At 52.7% G+C, this 23,202-nt stretch overlaps 2 protein-coding genes across 8 annotated transcripts in view; one reads left to right on the forward strand and one right to left on the reverse strand.

The window, feature by feature from the left end:
• The window catches only part of SUMF1 (sulfatase modifying factor 1), a 156,890-nt gene that overhangs the window by 113,929 nt on the left and 19,759 nt on the right, over positions 1–23,202 (reverse strand). For all 7 annotated transcript variants that reach the window (XM_036333361.1, XM_036333360.1, XM_036333354.1 and 4 more), the window contains one exon: positions 10,112–10,164. In XM_036333361.1, the coding sequence (XP_036189254.1) occupies positions 10,112–10,164 (53 nt within the window). The remainder of the gene's footprint in view (positions 1–10,111; positions 10,165–23,202) is intronic.
• LOC118668409 (histone-lysine N-methyltransferase SETMAR) lies at positions 14,476–18,474 on the forward strand. Its single transcript, XM_036333365.1, has 2 exons — positions 14,476–14,635; positions 16,673–18,474. The coding sequence occupies exons 1-2, from the start codon at positions 14,522–14,524 to the stop codon at positions 17,474–17,476; spliced, it is 918 nt and encodes a 305-aa protein (XP_036189258.1). The 5' UTR covers positions 14,476–14,521; the 3' UTR covers positions 17,477–18,474.

The raw sequence follows: 23,202 nt of genomic DNA on the forward strand, positions 1-23,202 counted from the left end.
AGGAAAAAGCGCTCTTGTTGAGAACTTCGAAGGCAGGCTTTCCATTTATGTAACTAACTCTCGGTTCGCTTGCCGTCCCCGGTCCCCTTCGGAAAGGACCCCCTTTGAGGATGCCCTGCCCCTCCCGCCCCCTGCCCGGCAGTCCCTTCTATTGCTCCTACCCTTCCATGGCCACTGCGATCTTCATGTAGACTGAGTGCCTGTCAGTGAACATCTCACATGGGAATTACTAGCATGTTTCTGCCCATTCAACAAAATATTTAGACTAAAATTATTTTGTTGAATGAGCAGACACATAAATACTTGGACTGTGCAGCTTTCTGAACTATGGATTTTATTTTTATTTCATTGTTGTTTTTCCATCAACAAGCCTTAGTGCCTTGCCTTTTCGGTCATAAACAACTCTGAAAATCTAGGAAGGGAATTGCAAGTCTCAAAATACCAAGCAATGGATAATTTTCCCTCCAGCCTTCCACCTGGAGCTCAGCGGTGTGAGCACAGAGCCTGGTGGCCCAAAGATACTGCTAAAATAAATGACTGCCATTCAATTTTTTCAGGTTATAAAAGTATCACTTAACTTAGGACGGCTGGGAAAGCGTTACCTTTTATAGTGTACACATTTAAAAAAAAATAGAATGAATGCCCCAGTGGACTGAGCGTCAATCTATGAACCAAGAGAACTCTTGGTCAGGGTACATGTCCAGGTTGCGGGCTCCATCCCCAGTAGCAGGCATGCAGGAGTCAGCCGATTGATTGATGATTCTCTCTCATCCGAGATGTTTCTATCTCCCTTTCCCTTCCTTTCTAAAATCAATAAAAAATATATTTTTTTAAAAAAAAAAAGCTTGTGCATTAGCTTCCTGAGCTGTCACACTGCAGGCCACGAGCTGGTTGGCTGAAACAGCAGAGATGTCCCGTCTCACAACTCTGGAGGCTGGAAGTCCAGGACCAGGGGGTCTGCAGGGCCGGCTCTCACCAAGGGCACCAGGGAAGGGCGTCCCAGCTTTGGGTCGCTCCTGGCCTTGTGGTACCATAACTCCAATCTGGGTTTATGTCTGGGTCTATCTCTGGGTCCACATGTCCCCTTTTATAAGGACACGATATTGGATTGGGACCCATCCTAATAACCCCATTTTCATCTGACCATCTGCAATAGCCCTATCTATATATCTACATATATAAAAGCCTAATATGCTAAGTGTCTGACCGTTCAACCATTCGACCAGTTGCTATGATGCACACTGATCACCAGGGGGCAGTCACTCCGACTAGTAGGTTAGCTTGCTGCTGGGGTCCGCCAATCGGGACTGGGCGAGATGGGCTGGGCAAGCCCTGGAGCCAATCTCCCATGATCCCTCCCTGGCCTCTAAAATATTTCTTCTAATTAATTCATTTCAATGTGCATGAATCCATGCACTGGGCCTCTAGTTTCCAAATGAGGTCCCAGTCCAGGTACTGGGGGTCAGGACTTTGACCGTCATTTGGGGTGGGGGACACAATTCAACCCACAACAGCCTGTCTCGTGGACGCAGTGGCTGGGGACTCCGGGCAGGAGGAAAAGCGTGTAGCATGTGCAGAGCAGGGAAGAGGAGTCACAGGGCATGAGGGTCGGCAGGGAGGAAGGGGTAGATCGTGAGGACTCGTGCCCTGTGAGGTTTACTCACATGTGTGCAGCACAAGCCGCAAAAGGACCCCTTGACTTGCAATGTTTAGAACAGACAGAGTGGGGCTAGGCTAGAGACACGGACTACTTGTGAGGTTCCTGCAACTTTAATTCGGGGAATGGATGGTGCAAGAACATGACTGCCCTTTCAGGAAGAAAAGGCCAGAGGAACAGGGAGAGAAACCGACAGATACTGCCTGCTCCCGCCACAGGCACCTGGCGGCGGATCCCTCCCGCACTCCTCACAGCAGCCCACGCCCTATAACACGCACTGGGACCCTCGAGTCAGCCTCGGATCACATGCTCTGGAAGTAGCAGAGCCGCACGCGAACACAGACAGGTTTGCCTTCCCGGAAAGCCGACACGCAGGCAGAATGCTCCCAGTTCAGGGGGACAGGCAGTGATTAGGAGAATTCACAGTGAGAACAATTCAGAACCACCTATATGCTAAGTGAACTTTGGGGGGATGAATAGATGTATTTCCACGATGAAAAATGAGAAGGAAGTACAAGAAGCTAAGGAAAGCTGCTACCTGCAGGGTGGGGTCAGGGGCAGAGAGAGCAGACCCGGAATCCTCACCACATACTTTTTATATTGCTTTGATTTTTTCATCCACGCGAACATACTTCCTTTCCAAAAAGCAGCATAAAAGCTTGGAACAAAAAAGCATTTCGTAAAGAAAGAGCAATTCAGGGTGGAATACAGGGACTCAGAAGCTGGCTTCGACCGCGTGGTAAAAACCCAATCTTAGCTGTGCTTACTCTACAGGCCTGGTGGGTCATCATCATCATCGGGCAGTTTATTTAAGGTTGTTTACAGCAGAGAGAGGACTCTGCTGAGGTTAAAAACACAACTAAGCCCACGAAGGACATGGGCAGATTTAGAATCGATAGCCCCTGTCATCGTCTTGTTAACTGCTGAGCTCCATGGGACATGAGATCTAGGCCCTTCCCAGCCAGAGGGGAACCACATTCAGATGACTGGAAGGGAGGAGCTTTAGGACAGTTTTGCCAGAAAGAACGCCTGGCCGCAAATAAGATACAACATTAACCATTTAAAACCTTGTTAAAGAAATATATAGGGGGACCCTCGCCTCTTGGCTCAGTGGTTAGAGCGCCGGCCCAAGGACTGAAGGGTCATGGGTTCAATTCCGGTCAAGGGCACATTCCTTGGTTGCAGGTTCAATCTCAGGCCCCGGTCAGGGTGTGAGTGTGGGAAGCCGACCAATCGATGTTTCTCTCTCCGTGTCTCTCCCCTCCCTTCCACTCTCTCTCTAACAAAGAAAGGAAGAAATATCCTTTGCTGAGGGTTAACAGAAAAAGAAAAAGAAAGAGAAACATACGGGGGAGGGAAGTGGAGTTAATACACTGCTATTGCTGTATCCTTTCTGGTCATTAATTAGAAGCAAACATCGATCCACACAAGCCTCCCGTGTCTCTGCTCCCCGTCTTGCCCTCTCCGAGCAGAGACTAGCACGGCTTGGGGCTGAGCGTGGGAACAACTCCTCGTGGCGACGTGAATGGGTCTGGGAGCACAGCTACCGCGTCAACCCTTCGATACAGCACCTTCCACGAGCACAGTGGTTCCCATGAGAACGGAAGGTGGGAGGACGGTGGCCGGGACATTCCGTTTGGAAAGAGATCTGGAAATAAAATCCTACTTGAAAACGTACCGGTCCTGGAGCACTTCTCCTAAGACACAGGGTCTGTTTTCTGTCCTGCCTCAGTCCTGCGTCTGTCTCCCAGGACAGGTCTGGAGACACAGAACCTCCAAAGACACTGCCAAACAAGACTCAAAAAAAAACACAAGACTCCAAAATCTTTATTCATTAGACTGCTTTGCCCAATGAAAAAATTTTTTAAATATATTTTTATTGATTTTAGAGAGTGGAAGCGAGATGGATAGAGCAATAGAAACATCGATGAGAGAAAAACACCATCGATCGGCTGACTCCCGCATGCCCCACACTGGGGTCGAGCCCTGTGCCTCCTGGTTCATGGGCCAATGCAGAACCACTGAGCCACACCAGCCGGGCTGGAAACCTTTTTATTGGGAATGGCTGTCAGAGAGCTATTTCCATGGCTCTCCTAAAGACTCAATCTGAAACTGCATACTGCACTTCTCCACTTTTAAAAATAGGTGCATGATTACACGGTGTACCTTTAGATAAAATGATAGAGGAAAATACATAAAAGCTTTTAAGAAGAAGAAAAAAAACCAACACCAAAACTGATTTTTTTTTTTAATGCTTTAAACTATAGGTTGGCAAACATTTTTGGTTCAAGTCAGACCTTTTGTGGCTGATGGGATTTTTCACGACATCCCTAGGCCGGAAGCAATACATAAGAGTTCTGATAGGTCCAAACATCTCAATAACAATTTATGCTCCAACTACTCAATAGCCATTTGGAAGGATAAGTCACATACATGGGAAAGTCTTGTTTTATTCTTAACCACGTTTGCTTACTAATGGCAGGTGTGGGCCTGTTGGTCACCCCACAGCTTTCTCAGACCTTAGAATCGGGTTGAACACCGTCACACTCACTTCCTGTGACATGGACTGGACGCTGGCTTTATATCACCATGACCACCGCCACCCAGCCCCACCAAGACATGAACTCACCCAAAGTGATGCCGTTGTAATAACCTGGTTATTATTTAACAGGAAAGGAGTCCAGGGAAGACTAGATAATTACAGGCTTTGGCAGAAAGCTGCAATTCACACCCTCCCAGGCTGTTCCCCGCTGATGGGACGGGGGAGGGACCGGACAAAGGCAATGTAGATGCATGCCCAGTAAGCTGTGGGTCCGTGGGAAGGTGCTTGTCTGTCAGTCACACCTGGGAGCAAGTCAGTGGCCAGAATAGGCGTGGCCGCCACAAGTGTGCAAAACCTGAATATTTAAACTCCGGGACCAAGGAGCCTGTCTCTCTCTCTCCCTGGCCTGCGGGGTTTGCACACTCTGCACTCGCCCATGTGGCCCACAGCCAGGGACTAATGGACTAACCCACACGATGGACTAATGGGTTGTGACCAGCCTGAGGCTACATCAGACCCAGCGCCACCATGGAAGGGACACTCTGGCCACTGGCCCTGCTTTGGGCTCTGCTGGACCCCAGTGGCACCCTATTCAGGACTGGGTTAAGGGGCCTGGGACTTTGCAACCCGAGAAACAGAATTCCACGCCAATAAAAACCACTCACTCTCCCGTGCGAGTCTTAGAAAATTCATTTTCTCAAGATAGGACAAGAGCCACCCACTCCCACTGCTGTCTGGGAATTGGACCCACCGATTTCTCCAGCAACAAAAGGGCAGAAAGTGTGGCCGGATGTGGAAACTGCACGCGTTTCCCTTAAATATCTCACGTTCCCCGCAGCGCACCCGTGAGCACCCCAGCACCCAGGCCTCCGTGCACGTGGGGAAGACTGATCGGAAGCCCAGTGCTTTCCCTGTCACCTCGGTAAGATCTGAATTTGCCAGTCGTTTGTGCTTAGAAGATTCCATTGTAATAAACTAAGCAAAGCTTGAATTCAATCAGCAGGCCTCCCAGCATGGGAAACAAGGCTTTCTTTCCTTTTTTCTTTTTTTTCTTTTTTTTTTTTTTAATTTCAGAGAGAGGAAGGGAGAGGGAGACAGAAACCTCAGTGATGAAAGAGAACCATTGATTGGCTGCCTCCTGCAAGCCCCCTACTGGGGATCGAGCCCACAACCTGGGCATGTGCCCCGACCAGCAATCGTGACCTCTTGGTTCATGGATCGACGCTCACCCACTGAGCCACACCGGCTGGGCTTGAAGCCTTTCGGGTCACTGTGGGTTTGGCTAATTCACGCTGCAGCTCTGACTACGTGCTTCCCCCCTCCTCATCTTCCTAGCTTCCCTTCCCCAGCTCTACAGCCGCAGGAAAAATTTAAAGGCGGCTCCACGTGAGAGCAAAGACTCCTGAGATTCCAGGCACCTCCACTCGGGTCTGTGACCAGAACTCTCTCAGGAGGGAGGTGAAGGACAGACAACGGCACACACCAGTTCTTCACGGCTGCATTTCGCTGCGTAAACACGTTTCCTAATCGCGGTGCGCACACCTGAGCAGCCTGCAAAGGGCAATGGCGAGTGGAATAAACAACCTACGGACAGAATTTCCCACTCGACCTAACACAGGCATAGCATCAGCTCTGGGCACAGAGTGAAGAAGCAGAAACTACTGTTTTGTGTGTCTTTCCAGGTCACAATATTGGGAGGATGTGCCAGATGCCTAGACTGGCCCCCGGCCCCAGCAGCCTTCCCTGGGGGTCCCTTAGTCGGTCTCTACCCTCACTCGGCCTGGCCAACTCCCTTACTCTACCCTTTCTCACTCCTGTTTCTCTGTGGGGTCGGAAGGCCCTTGGGCCACGGTGTCACTCTCCCTTCTGCGACTCTGTCTCAGCTTTCTCTGCCACCGCCCACAGTGTCCGTTTCTCCTGGGGCTGCGATGACACACTGGGAGGGAGGGCGATTTTAACCTCGCCAGTCAAACCAGAGCTGAACTGGACAAAAACCAAATGGGGTTTGGGTGGAGGGGAGGAAGAAGATGAAGAAAAGGAGGAGGAGGAGGAGGAGGAGGAGAGAAGAAGGAAGAGGAGAAGGAGGAGGAGGAGGAGGAGGAGGAGGAGGAGGAGGAGGAGGAGGAGGAGGAGGATCAAAAGGAAGCCTGTGAGACTCAGACTGGAGCTGCCCCCTCCCCCTCCCACCCCACCCCCACCCCCACACACACACCTCACTGGGGGCGAGGCAGGAACTCACAGACCTCCTCCCCTTCCTGCTCCAGGTGAGGAAACACTCCTGAGAGCAAGGACCACATGGGCCACTGCAGGCAGCTGGCCCTCGCAGACGGTGTGTGGAGGGCACATCCTCGAGTGACCGCTCTAACGTTAGACCCTCGACCTAAGACTAGACGGAACTTAAGAGTCAAGCTTCAGCTCTAGCCTCCAAGCAAGCACCTGTCCACTGCGTCAATTACACCCCTTCCCTTCTTGCCGATCTCCGGGAGGCACCGCCCCCACACCCACCCTCCTCCATCACCCACCCTGGTGCCCCCCCGGCCGCTGTGGACGAGACCCACCATCTCTCTTCACTGAAACCCATGTTCGCTGGTGGTGTCATCCACACGGGTGACAGAATTCCTAGCCAGAGGACACGGGGAACAAAATGACCAATTGAAACCTGGCACTCGGCCCACACACAGCAGGTGCTCCATGCACACGAGGAGAATAACTAAGTGGAAAAAGCTAAAACCGGTCATTCTTGTTGTAACTGACTCTGGCACTGAGTAAAATGTTACCAAAAACAACGACACATTTTAAAACTCGTACGGCCATTGGTTAAATGGCATTTCGGCAGCTGCTGGCAGGCAGATCTAGATACAGTGAGATCCGAATGTAAGGCCTAACAGGCGAATCCTATGTGGCCTAATGACTGGACCACTCACTGTAGCCACTCAAGTCTGTGGGTGAAGTTAAATGATGTTGGTTTCAGTTTTTGAATCGCAGTGAGACCGAGACATGCCCAATTCTTGACTCTCAGACCAATAAAACATTCCCAAATTCACTCTCTCTGAACTGTTTTATATACCTTTGTCAAATGTATTCACTCAGGCGTCTTAGCATTCCACACGCACTCGCACAGGAATTTCTCTTGGATTACATACAAATGTAAATCTAAACAGACCCGGGGGGGGGGGGCATTTCTCTGAAATTCCTCGTCACAGTTCCTGCGAGGACTTTCCAAATCTTTCCTCATTTCAAGAGATAAAGTTCCCGCCCAGTTTATGTAAAACGGGTATTTTATCGTTTGTAGTTGCTCAGAGAAAAGGATAGCGTCACCCCGCCACCTGGTGGACGGTGAGGGTATTGCTGCTTCGGAGCTAAAAGTGCGCTCAGGATGAGAAGGTCGAGAATGTGAATCGTGGTTGCTCAGGCTTCGCCCACCCCCTCTGGCTCTTTGGTCCCTGAGCCCCCATCTTCGAGTCTTACCCACTCCTCACAACACAGTTTAAATGTCCCATCACCGTCCTCTCTACCTGCAGATTCAAATGACGAGGAACGGCCAGAGAGATGGATGCCGCCTGGCGCCTCTGTGTCCTGCTGGTATCACACAGTCTGGCCTCCCCCGTGGGCTGGATTCTCACCTTCAGTGGCACACGCACTGGGGCCGGCCCAACCCGCTCTAGGGCACAGCTTGATACTCAGGAAGTTTGCAAGCCAGTTCTTAAACTGTTTGCAGGCTGAAATCGGCCATGATAGGTACATTTACACAACGATATCAGGAAACACTACAAATCAAGACACTTTTTTAAAAAATAATTATCAGCTTTAACTTGTCCACATCTCATTTTCTCTACATGGAATACAGGTGAGGACAGGTGGCCCTGGCTCCCACCCCCCAGGATGCCGTAGGATTACACAGCCCACAGGAAGGCTTTGTCTGGTGTGCGGCATTAATGTGTGCTCACCCAACAGTCTAATGACTCCCATACCCACCCCGGTGCCCTGCAAGTAGCAAGTCCTCACACACACTCAGCTGTGAAATGGCAAAAAGTATATGGTAACACTGATAGTCCCAGGTTAACCATGGGACGAACCATCACCAGGATGTAAGCTCTTTACCTGTAATCAACCCAGACATTTTCTTTCCCTCTTCCTGCTCTAAATCAATCAATCAATGTCTCTCTCTCTCTCTCTCTCTCTCCCCTCCCCACTTTGGATATACAGGTATCCCAGAAATATGTATACTTTTTAAAAGTATTAATTTTGTAATTACTAATTCCAATTGGTTAAAGCTGAAAAGAAACACTGCGCTATCAGCTGTAAAGTGTGTGCATTTGGGGGGACGCCCTGTGTATGTCGGAGAGGGAGAGGGGTGATGTGGACACAGACGCACACACATACAGACCCGCCCTCCTGCATGCCCTCCATTCCGCCTCGCTCCACAGGCCCTCCCCCCTTCCTTTCCCTCCGTTTCATGATGCAAAATTAATCATGGACGCCTCGCTTTGTTCCAGAAAAGGTTCCTGGTGAATAATAGATAACTTGGCTTCCTGCTAAGCGAGTGAGCACTTTATATTTCTACCGGGGACGAAAATGAAGTCGCTTTTACCGCCACTCTCATTGATCCCCTGCTCTCGGCTGATTGGCAGAAAATGGGTTCTTTGTATCGACCGTCGGGAAAGACGAAAATAAGTTTCCAAGCACAAAGTTGAACACCGAGTTCCCGTAAATTCCAGACACTTTCCAAAAGGGGAGCAAGAAACGTCCTTGTCCTTCAAGGTCGACGTCGCCCTCAATCCCCTGCCCCTCCCCCGCCCCAAGCCCACCAGGTGCTCCTTCACGTGAGGCTGCTTCCCACAACCTATGTTTAAGGATCTGCCTTGGCTTCATTTCTTGCCAAGAAACACAAAACCAAAAAATAGAAACAACTCAATAGCTGCAAAAGCACACTTAGAATATGATTTGCTTTAAAGTGTTTTGAATAAAACTCCAATTGCTCAAATATAAATGTATTCATCAAAAAATAAGCGTTTCCTTCCTTAGTCATTATTAATTAACAAAGATATTTTCATGGGATAAAAATAATACAATGCTGGATTGGCAGTATCTCTAAGATATTACAAATTCTGCCCAGGACCATTTCTGATGTAAAAGCACACGTAGGCTGAACAAATAGCATGAGCACACGCGCTGCTCCACTGCCAGCCACTCTGGATTGACCCTGGTCTACACAGCACCCTTATCTTAGCCAAGAAATAAGGTGGGTGGGTGGCCCGTGTTTCTCGGTGGTTGGAGCATCAGTCTGCACACCAATGGTCACTGGTTTGATTCCCAGTTAAGGGCACATCCTGGGTTGGGGGTGTGATCCCCTCCCCTGGTTGGGGCACCTGTGGGAGGCAACCAGTTGATGTGTCTCTCTCTCACATCAATGTTTCTCTCTCTCTCTCTCTCTCCCCTCCCTCCCTTCCACTCTCTCTAAAAATCGATGGAAAAATATCCTTAGATGAGGATCAACGAACAAGTGTAACTCCCCCCAGGCATCGACATCGCGAAGTCAAGGCCACGCCTTACATGTGATTCCCCTCGGGGTCGGTTTCCAAGGACACTGTCGACTAGAAGATTCTTTCTCCCCAGCTGTCACCCCAAGGCGCTCTCCTTGTATTTCCCTTTGTGTTTGAGAGCCAGACCCAGAGCAGAGGGCCAGACTCGGAGCCGAGCGAAGTAGAAATGGTGGCCTCACCCGACCAGGCCCTGCCAGACCATTGAGACACAAGTGCCAGCAACAAACACCTCCAGAATCTGGGGTCTCCGAGCACAAGCCAAGCTTCCCGCCTCACTTACCGAATAACAAAAACCCACTCAATTTACCATGGGTTAATCTGCATTTCGGGGGACACGTAATTAATTGCTGAGGGGATGAGAAAACTCACGGTTTCATCTCAGGAGAAGTGGTTCCTGTGCAGCGGCCGGCCACGTCCAAGCTCTGCAACAAAGCAAATCAAGGTCAAGGCTTGCCTAGTGGAGCCACAGGTCAATCCCGAACCTGAGTTTTAACCTTCTGGGCGGAAATTTTGCTCAAGCAGAGAGGCCTGAAAACCGTTCACTTCAAAACCCTGCAAGTTAAGACAGCAAGGGAGAGGCGGAATGAAAGGCGAGGCGAGACTTCCGAGTGGGGGGTTAGCGCTAGAATCAGGGTCGGAGGAGGGGACCCAGGGCTGCAAGACAGGCAGCCACCCATCAGTCATGCGTTAGTCACCTGTAACCACAGCAGAACCCCGAGGGGGCCAGTGAGCCTTAGAACACCCCGGAAACTCCCTCCCACTCTTGCAAAGAGCGTTTGCTCGCCCCTAAGAATGACCTTCTGGCCTTCCGTCCTGAAGCTGAAAGGTTCCAGAGATCAAAGTGAGGAGACGGGGACTATGGGGGTGGATAAAATCGGGGAACCCAACGAGGTGGTTACTAAGGCACCTCAACGAGTGGGGAAGGAAGGACACCTGTGAGAGGTGTGAACTTTAAAATACTAAGACAGGGAGCGTGCAGATAACCAATCCCAAGGCAGGAAGGCCTGTAAACCAATCCCAAGGATGTTGCTAAGGCGGAATTCGTTGAAAAGACCAATCAAGAGCTAGCAAGGCTGTCTCCACCCGCGTTCCTGGGGCCCGGCACCCAGGCGGCTTAGGACCACGGAGCCTCCCCGCCTGCGCTCACAGACTTGCATCAGCTTGGATGGTCATGGAAAGAAGCTCCGGCACTGGCTGCTCCTGAAACCTCAGCTACACCTTTTCCAGGACTGGCTTCTCCCAATAAACTTTAATGAAATTGGCCGTTTTTGTCCGCAACTTCATTCTTCAGTTTCTCGAGACAAGCACTCGGATTCTAACCCCACATTTCGGGTTCAAAAGCAGCACATACTGTGCTTCCCCCGAGGACTCCGGGGATGGAGCAGTTTGTGGCTTCCATTTACTGATTAAAAATAACTAAGGATTGAAGAGAGGAATTAAAAACTGCTTCTATGGCTGTTCATAAATTGTTGGTTTTCTCTACATTGTTATCACGCCTGAAGACCGGATTATATAGGCAATAGATTCCTATTATTTAGCCCTCTCTTTCAGATATTCAGGGTGTCCCCAAAAAACATATACACACTTTGAATAATTATTTATTCCAATGGGTTAAATCTGAAAAGAAAGAAATATCAATTGAGCTATCAGCTGTTAAAGGTGTATACATTTTTTGAGGGGACACTTTATACATATAGTATACCTAAGATAGATAGATAGATAGATACTGTCATTATAGTAATGACAGCTGATTGTCACAAGGCAGAGAGACCCCGGAGCCTAACAGACTGTTCCAGGCCACGAGACAATACCCAGCAATGAGATCAAGATAACCAATGGACACGGAAAATAGGGGGGGGTGAAGGCCTGGGCTGGGGGGCAGGAGCGGGCTGAGAGTGTTATGCCCAGATTTTAAGATCCCCAAAGACCACCAGGGAGCCGAGTCCGATGCAAAAGCAAAGAGCCTTTATTCAAACTCGAGCCCGGTCTCTCTGTCCCTACCGACGCAGCGGCAGCATGCGAAGAGTCCCAAGAGAACAAAGATTTTATAGGGCTTGGGGTCGGGAGGTGGGGGCATTCTAATTGGCTGGGTGAGGGCTAGGGGCTGATGATGCAAAGGCAGGGTGTGGCTAGGGTCTGGTTACACAAAGACAGGGGGTGGTCAGCATACTCTTGGCCTTGGGTTAGTTCCCCTTGCATTCCCATTGGCTGATTTAAGGGCAGGGCTGGGTAACTGACACATTCTGTGGTTTTTTCTTGAAGAGGGGTCAGGGACACAGTCTGTCCTTTCAAGAGAGGTCAATGGGGGGAAAGGAGGGCACATGTAATACTTTCAACAATAAAGAATTTTTTTGAAAAGAATTTTGTTTATATTGCTAATTTATATTCATCCAGTAATCTCTTTCGCTAATTTTTTTTTAAAAGGAAAAAAATTTCTTTTGAAGTGGACTAATTAACCCGATTGTTATTCTCAAAGCCCAAGGGCACAGACTGTTAAATATTTAAAAAAACAACAACAACAACAAAAAAAACAACTCTCAAGTTATGTAATGCCCCTCACTACATAAGTGACTATACTTTCAAACAAGATGAAATCCTGGGTGTCTTTTTTAACGTCATAATTTGCGCCCCTTTACTTCCTCCTCGGCAGCTGGGAGAAAGGCAGTGTCTGCACGTGGCTGAGCGCGGGCCCAAATCCCATTCTGCCCCTCACACACGTGTGACACATGAAAAAAATCACTGAATTCCTGCACACTCATTCCCAGAGCTTGTGCAACAGGCTAACGGCGCGTGCTTGGAGGAGTTGTTGCAAAGATTAAATAAGAAATCGATGTGCTGTTCAGTATAGTGTCTAAAAATGTGCTGCCCAATACAGTAGCCACTAACGATACATGGCGATTTAAATCAAATTTAAATAAATTAACATTTTAAAGTCAGTTCCTCCGTCATACTAGCCATATTCCAAGGAATCAATAGTCGCATGTGGCTGGCGGCCAGCATGCTGAACAGCTTAGAGACAGAACATCCTCATTAGCATGGAGATTTGGGGGCACTGCTAGAGGATGTCGGAGGTGCTCAATGCACATTCAGTGGCATTTTCTTTCCCTCCTCCTCACCTGTTCCGCCAAGTGCGGGCTGCCCCAGGCATCTCCTTATCAGGAAGGGAAGCAATGTGATAGAACAGGTGTGTCTGCCACTTTTTTCACCACCAGGAAGGCTGGGGTTCTGAAAGATCTCTGGGGAGAAAGGAACCTACACGGGGGAGGAGTTCTATGGATGGGAGGTCGGGCGCTGCAGGCAGACGCTGGCCAAGGTCTCCTTGGAGGCTGATGTGGGCAAGACAGCGGTCTCCACGCTACTCCTCAACGCTCACCTACAGAGGCATCAAGTCTGCAACCCACGCATGTGCTCTGACTGGGAATTAAACCTGTGACCTCCTGGTTCAAGGGTTGACGCTCAACCACTGAGCCACACCGGCCGGGCACAGACCGGGGTTTAAATTTTCTGAAACAAGATTTCTCTGGCACAAGACATTTGTGGTCCTAAACTTCAAAGGATATACACCTTTGCTTTCGAAATTTGAAGTGAAAGAGGTTGGCCCATGCGCCTTATTATAAATGAGGAGAAGGAATATCTAGTACTTTTTAAAAATCATGAAGTGCCGTTCATAGGTGCTAGGTAGCCTTATAGGTAACATGCAATGCTTCTTTCCCAAGTGGAAATGACAACATGTGGAAGACTGCCTTTCAAGGTCGAGTTGCAAACAGAGCAAGTCTGTTCCCATCACCTTGGTAACAGTATTCAGTAATAAACTTGATCATATGTATGTGATGAGTGGAATTACTTCCTTGCTGGTGGCATTTCAGGTGAAGGAAATACATAATTCTCTTCTGTCATCTCTTCGCCTATTACCAACAATCCCCCTTTGATTACAAACCATTAGAAGTTATTCTATGACCATCAATCCTGAATATTTACTTGACAACTAAAGCACTTACACTAACAATATTCTGAATGAGATTAAATCGACGCTTCCGTGTTCATATGAACAAGGAAAATTATGGATCTCACTAAACCACAATGCAATGATAAAAACATAGGACCAGACGCAAGTTTTTTATTCTGCTGAAAACATATATTTAGTAGCAAGCAGTTAAATACAAGAACACAAACTGTTTCTGGAAAGTGTAAAGGATTCAGGATCATAATTTTGTAAATTACAACTCCCACATTACTTTAACCAATTGCTACTTTTTTTGTTATTGTAAAATGGTCCACATGTCAAACCTTCAACGTAAAATTTCAGCTACTAAAAAGACATTTTTCCTGTCCAATTTACTTTGTATTTTGCTATCTTTTTACAATATCAGGCACATATCATGTGCAATATGGCTATTATTTCTTATTACTACATTATCCTTTCCACTGAGTAGGAATTTTGTATTTCTACTACCTTTTGATATAAATTTCTTTTCATATTATTTTTGGGAAGCATTCTTTAGTGAAGCTACATCAGAAAGGCAAAGTGCTAAAAAAAATTACCAGCTTTTAAAAATCATAAAACTTACTAACCTTAATGGTTTTGTATCATTTGTTACGCATTTGGCTTAAAACAGAGAGCGACCTTGCCCTCACAAGCCATTTGTGGCAGGAGAGGGGGAAACACTACATCTCCCATGAGGCATTGGGGTTGCGGGACCGCGACCCCCAGCATGCTCTGCGAGGCTCGCGGTCATTTAGGCCCAGGCGCTTCGAGACCCGGCGAAGTAGCTTTGCGTGATGGCAGCGTCTGAAGAGCCGGAGGCCCCCACGGAGCCCCTGGACGTCGCGTGCGGCCTGGAGAACGTGCCTGTGAGCGTGTGGCCGCCGGGTGCGAGGCCAGGACCTTTCCAGGTAAGGGCGGGGCTTGGTCTCAGAGTCGCGCGCCGGAACCACGCCCTCCCCTGGGGGGAGGGGCTTGACGGCCTGGGGCGCTGCGCGCGCAGCTACTGGGGCGGGGCTTGCGCCCTACAGGTAGGGGGCGGGGCTAGACAGGCCCATGGAGCATGCAGCCCCATGTGGGCCTACTTGTGAGGATGACTCGCGCGCTGCAGGAATGGTTCCGTTTCCTCAAACTACCTTGGCAGTTAAAGCTTCCTCAAAACCAAACACTGTGGAATGCCTGGTCAAAAACAGATAGGTGTTTGCTTTATTCAACAAATAATTGAGTGTCTCTAATGAGCCAGGCCGCGTTAAGTTAGGCATAGAAGATAAAATGGTGACAACACACCATTCCTGCCCTTGAGTTGACAAGAGGAGCTAGAAAGCACTTGATTGCTATAAACGGGGAAGGGGGAAGGGAGCCTGTGATTGATCCTTACACCTGTTGTCGGTGGGCATGAATGAAAATCAGGAGAAGACTCAGTCCCCCTTGTCCCAGCTGGCTGGCTATAGTATAACTCTGGGTAGAGTTCGAGCTACAGAACGAAGATCACTTCCTCCAGGAGTTTATAGTCTTAAAGAAGATAAAACCTGCTTGAAATATGTAAATGACAAGCCTAGAAGTGCCTTCAACTAGTTTGCTCCCAAATATTCATGGAGCACAAAAAGCAGTCTCATAAAAGGTCAAAACGGACCCAAGCGCTGCCTTCACGGCATATGCACACACAGGAGTTAAGGCATGAAAACTCAAGTTAAAAATAACTTTGTGTCTAGTTAAGCTTCGGGGTACTGTGGTGAAGAGGCAAAAAGGAACATTCCAGTGTTCCCATTGGAAACAAGCATATTGACACCTAAGTAGAAAAAATTTTTTAATTGATTTTCTTGACTAAGAGTTGGATCTAGCTATTTTTCTGGCTGAAACATCCTTAAGATCTCAACTTGCCCTTGAAAAGAATTATCTGGCTCACAGTTTCCTAAGAAGCAAAAACAAACTCATGGGGCTAGAGGCCAAGTATTAATATTCTTGTAGCTGCTGTTTCGAAACAACCAAAAAAGGAATGAAGATTTTCACGGCACTTCCTTAGAATTCAGAACCAAGGCCTGAGGTTTAAGCCCGAAAATTGTGCAGCGTCCTACTTCATTTTCCAAGGTTTCAATACAGAATGGGACTCAGAAAAGCCAGCCCTCTGATCCGAAGTTATTAAAAGCTGCCATCAAGCAATCAAATATTCCGAGGCACCCGCTCCGTGCCCGGTGCTACGGGTAGGAGCCTGACCTCGCCATGCCGCACCCCAAGCCTCCGGACTGCGCCTTAACTTGAGACCTAGGTGTTGAAGAGACAGGACCACATCAGTACGACGAGAGAGCCCTAGTCTGTGCCACTGGGATCCCAGCTTCATGCTGTTGAGCAGGCCTAGTGCAGAGAAGGGAGACATTGCACCTGAGAGCAGCCAGGGTGTTTGCCCTTCAATATTCTGGCTCCCGTCTCCATTTTGGCTTCTTCGGTGACCATGGTTTATAAGAAATTTTCTCTTTGAGTTTATTGTCAAAAACAAAACAAAAAAACACACTTGGACCTCTCACCTTAGCTCGTTTGGCTTAGTGGATAGAGCATCAGCCCATGGACTGAAGAGTTCGATTCTGGTCAAGGTCACGCACCTTGACTTTTATTGAGAGTGGAAGGGAGAAGGAGGACAGAAAAACATCGATGTGAGAGAGACACATCGATTGGTTGCCTCCTGCACGCACCCCGACCAAGGCCAGGGAACCTGCAACCAAGGTATGTGCCCTTGACAGAATCGAACCCAGGACCCTTCAGTCGCGGGCTGACGCTCTATCCATTGAGCCGAACTGGCTGGGGCCCCAGTATTACTTTTTAAATTGGAGAGCTATGGTGTCAGACATACTTTGACACTTACACGTGTAGGAATGAGAAGTGGCTCGGCCACGCTGCCTGTGCCGGGTAGACGGGTGTGACCTGCTGCTGACTGCCCTGTCTCGGTTTTGCAGTACAGTCCTGACCACGTGGCCGGGCCCGGAGCCGACGCCGACCCCTCGGAGATCACCTTCCCCGGGTGCGCCTGCCTCGCCCGCCCCTGCGTGCCTGGCACCTGCTCCTGTCTCCGCCACCAGGAGAACTACGACGCGGATGCGCGCCTCCGGGACCCGGGGCCGGCAGCGAGGTGCGCCTGGCCCGTCTTCGAGTGCAACGCCCTGTGCCCATGCCCGGGGCACTGCGGGAACCGCGTGGTCCAGCGGGGCCTGCAGCGCCCCCTGCAGGTGTTCAGGACGGACGGCAAGGGCTGGGGGCTGCGCACCCTGGCGTTCATCCCCAGAGGCCGGTTCGTCTGCGAGTACGCCGGCGAGGTCCTGGGATTCTCCGAAGCACAGAGGAGAATTCAGCGACAAACGGAACACGACTCCAACTACATCATCGCCGTCCGGGAGCACGTGGCGGGCGGGCGGGTGATGGAGACGTTCGTGGACCCCGCGCGGGTGGGGAACGTGGGGAGGTTCCTGAACCACTCCTGTGAGCCCAACCTGCTCATGGTGCCCGTCCGCGTGGACTCCATGGTGCCCAGGCTGGCGCTGTTTGCAGCCAGAGACATCTCGCCCGGAGAAGAACTCTCTTATGACTATTCGGGAAGGTTTCTCAACCGCTCGGACGGGGGAGACGAAGGCAGGCCAGGCGGCGGGAAACCGAGAAAACCTTGTTATTGTGGCTCCGCGTCCTGCGCCGCTTTCCTGCCCTATGACGCGTCCCTGTACCGCACCCCCGAAAAGCCGGCCCCGGGTCAGGAAGGGGAAGTGTAGGGGATGGGGCACGCGGGGCCTCTCAGTGGGAGAGCGAGGAGCGCCAGCGTGTGGCGTGGCCCTTCCCGGGTGCCCTCCAGGAACCTGGCCAGCAGCGCCCGCCCCGGGGAGGCAGGCTGGTGAGTTTCGCTCGGGACTGTGGCAGGGTCACGGTTCCCCTTCTCCCGTCTGTGAGGGCATTCTCTGTTTTCAGTTGGACCCATGGCTGCCCAGCTAGAAACTGGGCCCTTTTCCTCGTTAGCTCTAGATAACGAGGCCTAAGCAAAAGTGGCGAGTCCTTAAAGGAGGCCTCCCTCCTTTATCCCCTGCTCCTTCCGCTGGCTGGGACGTGTGTGAGGGCTGGACCCCAGGATCACCCTGGACCCCAGGATCACCCTGGAAAGGAGCCACGCACAGCGCTGGGTGCCAGGCGCTGCAGGACACGCCGGGTGCCTCGATCTGCCCTCCGGCTTTGGGGTGAGCAGTAGCCTCTCCCCCGGTGTCGTTTTGGTTTTCCAGCGCGAGCACCAAATCAATGACCCAAGGAACCAGGAACCCCGGCCGGCACCCCTGCTTGCCGGCCGACTGAGTGGAATACAGCTGACGGTGGCTGCCGTCTGCCTCCGCCGGCGGCCTACCTCTCACCTGTTTCTAAACAGGAATCGGGAGAGCGGCGCGATTATCACCTGCGACCCCGAGCATCCCACCACCGGGAAAACTGCAGCCAGGACAGCGACTCCCGTGGACACAACCAGAAGTCGTGAAAGGAAAGCAGCCGTGAGGTTGCTCTGTGTACGTGGCTACCCTCCGAAGCTTCTGGAGTAAACATTTAACACTCCAGACAGCCTCACTCGTCCAGGGTGGGTAACATGAAACAGCACAGGCCCATCGCCACCACCGCAGGGGAGGGGAGGTGTGTGTTTCCATTTAAACTTCTGGAGGGGGTGCCCTGGCCGGTGTGGCTCAGTGGTCGACCTATGAACCAGGAGGTCACAGTTCAATTCCCCGTCAGGGCACATGCCGGGGTTGCGGGCTCCATCCCTGGTGGGCGGTGAGGATGCTGCACCCTCACATCGGTATTTCCCTCTCTCTCTAAAAAGCAATTTCTTAAAGATCTATCCTTAGAAGAAAATTATAGTGGAAGAGCATCTCTTCCTTTGTTAAAGCAAGGATGTTGCAAAAATGTTACTTATGGAGGTCTGTTAGATTTTGAAAGCTAAAACATGTAGGCCCAATACTGTATTATTATTTAACAAATTAAGCTCATGCTCCATCTCCACCTTCTCCTGAGAAATCTAGAGATTGAGGCTGACAGACAGCGCAGGACAGGACAGTTTTTTCCTGTGGAAGGAAGGTTTGCAACCCCTTTCTACCCCGCCCGCCGGCCTCCCCACACCCACGGGACCCTTTACAAAAACTCAACTCCAGGCAGCACTGGTGCAAAGCAGCGAAGAGCAATCTGGCCGCTAGGGGGGGACATTACACGCAAAACCATTTCAGGGAAAAAAGAAGAGAAAGTTGCCGGCCGCGGTGGCTGGAATACAGGCCGGCCCACCGCCGAGGCCCCGAGCGGGAGGCTTCGGTAACAGACGAGGCTCCCGAAGGGCACGCGGGCCCGTCCTCCCGCGTGAGCGTTACACAGACCCCGGAGCCCAGACCACGCTGACCCGGGCGCGGCCCTCGCCCGCCTTCGCCCGGAGGCCGGTGCCCAGCCGAGGGAGCAGAGCGAGGGCCTGCGGCCCCGAGACCCGGCCTGGCCTCACGGGGAGGACCCCCTCCGGCTTGCCACACCCCCCGCCCCCCAGGCGGGCACAGGACACTGTCCGTTCTCCGCGGGGATCGCGGTCGCCCTCCCCGCTACGTCCTCTCCGCGGCCGGAGCCTGGCACCAGGGGCGGGCAGGGCCCTGCCCTCCGTTCTCCTCGGACCGCGTGCCCAGCCTTCCCGCCGCGCCCCGGAAAACCCACCTCTTCCTGCAGACCTGGTCCTCGCGCAGAGCGGAGCGGCCTCGGGGTGAGGGCTGCCTTTGGGGAGGCTGCCACCGAGCTGCCCGTGGGTAGCTCACCACCACCCGGACAGCGAGGGCACCTGCCCTCCTCCAAGTCGCAGGGACGCGCCGCGGTCCGCGTAACACGCAGAACATCTACCCGCTAGCTCAGCCCGCCTGCCTCCATTCTGCCTTTTCTAGAAGTTTTGCCACTTACTTTTCAAAACCTGGAGGGCAGGGAGGTTCAGTAGCTCGCCTAGGTCACGGGAGTGGTCACGTGAACACGCTAGACTAGGCACGTGAACAAGGAGCGGAGCCACGTGATCACGCAGGGGTAGGCACGTGAACAAGGGGCGGGGCCACGTGATCACGCAGGGGTAGGCACGTGAACAAGGGGCGGGGCCACGTGATCACGCAGGGGTAGGCACGTGAACAAGGAGCGGAGCCACGTGATCACGCAGGGGTAGGCACGTGAACAAGGAGCGGAGCCACGTGATCACGCAGGGGTAGGCACGTGAACAAGGGGTGGGGCCACGTGATCACGCAGGGGTAGGCACGTGAACAAGGGGCGGGGCCACGTGAGCATGGGAGAGTGGGCCCGTGAACAAGGGGGCAGGGCCACGTGATCACGCAGGGGTAGGCACGTGAACAAGGGGGCAGGGCCACGTGGTCACGCAGGGGTAGGCACGTGAACAAGGGGCGGGGCCATGTGAGCATGGGAGAGTGGGCACGTGAACAAGTGATCACCCAATGGTGAGCCCGGGTGTTTCCTCCCCCGCCCCCTGTGTCTCCCAACAGCGAGAATGAGCTGCTTGGACCAGAACGTTCACCAGCTGTTCGCAACCTGTGGGTCGCGACCCCTTTGGGGGTCGAACGACCCTTTCACAGGGGTCGCCTAAGACCATCCTGCATATCAGAGATTTACATGATGATTCATAACAGCAGCAACATGACAGTGATGAAGTAGCAACGAAAATAATTTTATGGTTGGGTCACAGCATGAGGAGCTGTATTTAAAGGGCCAGAAGGTTGAGAACCACTGGTACTAAGCGAAAGTGGAAAATGTATTAGGAGCAGGTTCAGACTCCTCGCGGGGAGGGGAGCCCCAACGATGGGCTGCCCCCCGAGGCCCGTGCCCAGGGTGTATACTTGCTACAAGCCTGCTGTGTCTACCTGTGTCCCCTGATTGACTCCCTCACTGTTCGCGCCCAGCCACGGACCTGAACTCGCTCTGCTCCTACGTTCGTGCCCCTGGTGACGACAGGCCCTCCCTCGGTTCCGGGCCTCCGGCTTTGAGCCCAGAAACATTTTACTATTTCTGCTCGGTCGGTTCCTGTGACCAGGCTGCTCACCCTGCCATGGCTGCCTCTGCCTTTGTTTCCCCCCTGGACCCCGGCCCTGTCCGCCTGCATTTCAAGTTCACCCTCTCACAAGGGGGCAGGGCCACGTGATCACTCAGAAGTGGTCACGTGAGCAAGGGGGTGGGGCCGTGTGAACCCCGCGGGTGGTCACGTGAGGATGGAGGCTGAGGTTGCAGGAATACAGCCAGGAGCCCCCAGAAGCTGCGAGGCAGGAGGACCCTCCCTCGGAGGGAGCACAGCCTAAACCCTGATCGCAGATTCTGGCCCCAGAACGGGGAGAGCCTCCTTCCTGTCGCGTAGGCAAGTCTGTAGCCACGGGAGCAGCAGCCCCGAGAAACACACCCTCCCTGCCCCTTCTTTGGGGGCTTTGACCGGGTTCTGGGAACAGCTGAGCCCTGGAACCCAGCAGGGGGACCCCCTAGACCTCTCGCTGCGGGGCTCACAGGGAGACCCATCCCCTGTCTGTGTCGTCTGTGCCTGTCTCCGCTCCCCCGGGGGCTCCAGGGCAGTGGCAGTGCAGTGGGCGCACCGGGCTGGCTGCTTGGTGGGAAGCGCAGGCCACGTGGCTCAGGGACTCCCCCCGCCTTGCCCAGCCCCCAGCTGCAGGATGAGGCAGTCCGTCCCCCCCCCCCCCCCCATGAGTCCAGCCTGGGCCTGGCTCTGGAGCACCGGGGTTGACAGGAGCCCCTAGCTGGGTTGTGTGCCCATATTCTAGATGCCAAAACTGAGGCTCAGACGGGGAGCCAAGGTCCCCACCCACAGACCACCTCCCCCTCAACTCAGCCCAGCTCACAGGCGCTCCCTCGGCCGCCACCTGGTTGCCATGGTGTCGGAGAAGGAGGAGGAGGAGGAGGAGGAGGAGGAGGAGGAGGAGGAGGAGGAGGAGGAGGAGGAGGAGGAGGAGGAGGAGGAGGAGCCGGAAGAGGAAGAGAAGCAGGAGGAGAGGCCTGAGAAGCAATCCAAAAATACACGCCCGCCGGCTCCTCCTCCTCACGCCCCCTCCGCCTCCTCTGGTGCGGCTCTTCCTGGCCAGGCAGCGGAGCAAAGGACGCCCAGGAGGCAGCGGGCCCAGGGGCTAAGTTGTAGCTCGTGAACCCTCCTTTCTGCTCGCGCGGGGACCCCAAGTTCTGAGCGGAGCGCCTGGCAAGGTGTCCCTGCCACATGTGGAGGAAAGCGGAGGGCGCGGACCCTAGAGGCTGTGCACGTCCTGGCCTCGGTGGCCCAGCCTGTGCCCTGGAGCGACCTCCGAGCCGCCTTTCTCCCTCTGGAACTGTCACAGCTCCCTCTGGGGGCGGGGGGGGGGGGGGGGGGGGGATGTGCAGATGAGGGCATGGGCGCGGAGGCGGAAGGCGCTGCTACAGAAACGGACTCTGTCAGCGCCCATGTTGGTGAGGGCAGTGGAGTCAGAATCCGTCCTTCACTCTGAGCCACAAACAGCAACGTGCACGCATGTTCACACCACGCGCGCACGCATGTTCACACCACGTGTGTGCACGTTCACACCACGTATGCACACATGTGCACACACGTGTACACGTGCGCACACGTTCACACCACATGTGTACACAGGTTCACACCACGTGTGCACACCCGTGCACACCATACGTGCAGAGGCCTGAGCGGGTCTCTTGAGCCAGAGCAACTTACATTCCCCTGGAAGCCACCCAAACCAACCTCAACCAGGAGACGTTCACACTCCACGGCTCCTCCCGGCTATTTTCCTTGGGCCAAAGGACTTGCCATCACATGATATATTCCAGTTGGGAACCCTGCCCCCCACCCCCCGGGGGCCAGGGGAGGCCTTTATATAGTTTATCGAGGGAGCGACGGAGCTGGAAATCCCAGCACCTTCCAGCCAGGCTACCTAATGGGATTTGGAGAAAGTCACGCTGGCTCAGTGCAACCGTCTGTCTGTCCCTCTCCATCTCTCTCCATCTATCCATCTGTTTTGTCTGTTTCTTTCTCTCTCTCTCTCCCTCCCTCCTTCCGTCCCTCTCTTTCTGATTCTCTCCACCTCTGCCTGTCTCTGTCTGTGCCCAGCAATCTCCTCATTCATTCACCGTTCACTCACTGCGCCGTGGGCACTGCCCCCTTCACCAGCCTGGGACAGGACGCCAGAGACCGAGGTCAGATCAGGCCAGGGAGGGTATTGCAGGAGAGACGACAGCTTGGACTGTGTGTGGCATGACCAGGGCTGCACGTCACCTGTGGGCAGTGCGAGGTCCACACAACACAGGCCTCCCTGTGCCTCAGTTTCCCTCACAAGAAAACAAAGTGCACTTCTCCAGCTCTGAAGGTCCGGCATCCGGGTCTCACCTCCCCACAGCAGGAGCCCTGGAGCCCGGCCCTGCCCTCCGGGAGGGTGTGGGCGCCCCCAGCAGGCAGCCAGGGGAAAGGGGC

This window comes from Myotis myotis, unplaced genomic scaffold (assembly GCF_014108235.1).
Source record: "Myotis myotis isolate mMyoMyo1 unplaced genomic scaffold, mMyoMyo1.p scaffold_m19_p_13, whole genome shotgun sequence".
In the NCBI taxonomy this organism is placed as follows: Eukaryota; Metazoa; Chordata; class Mammalia; order Chiroptera; family Vespertilionidae; genus Myotis; species Myotis myotis.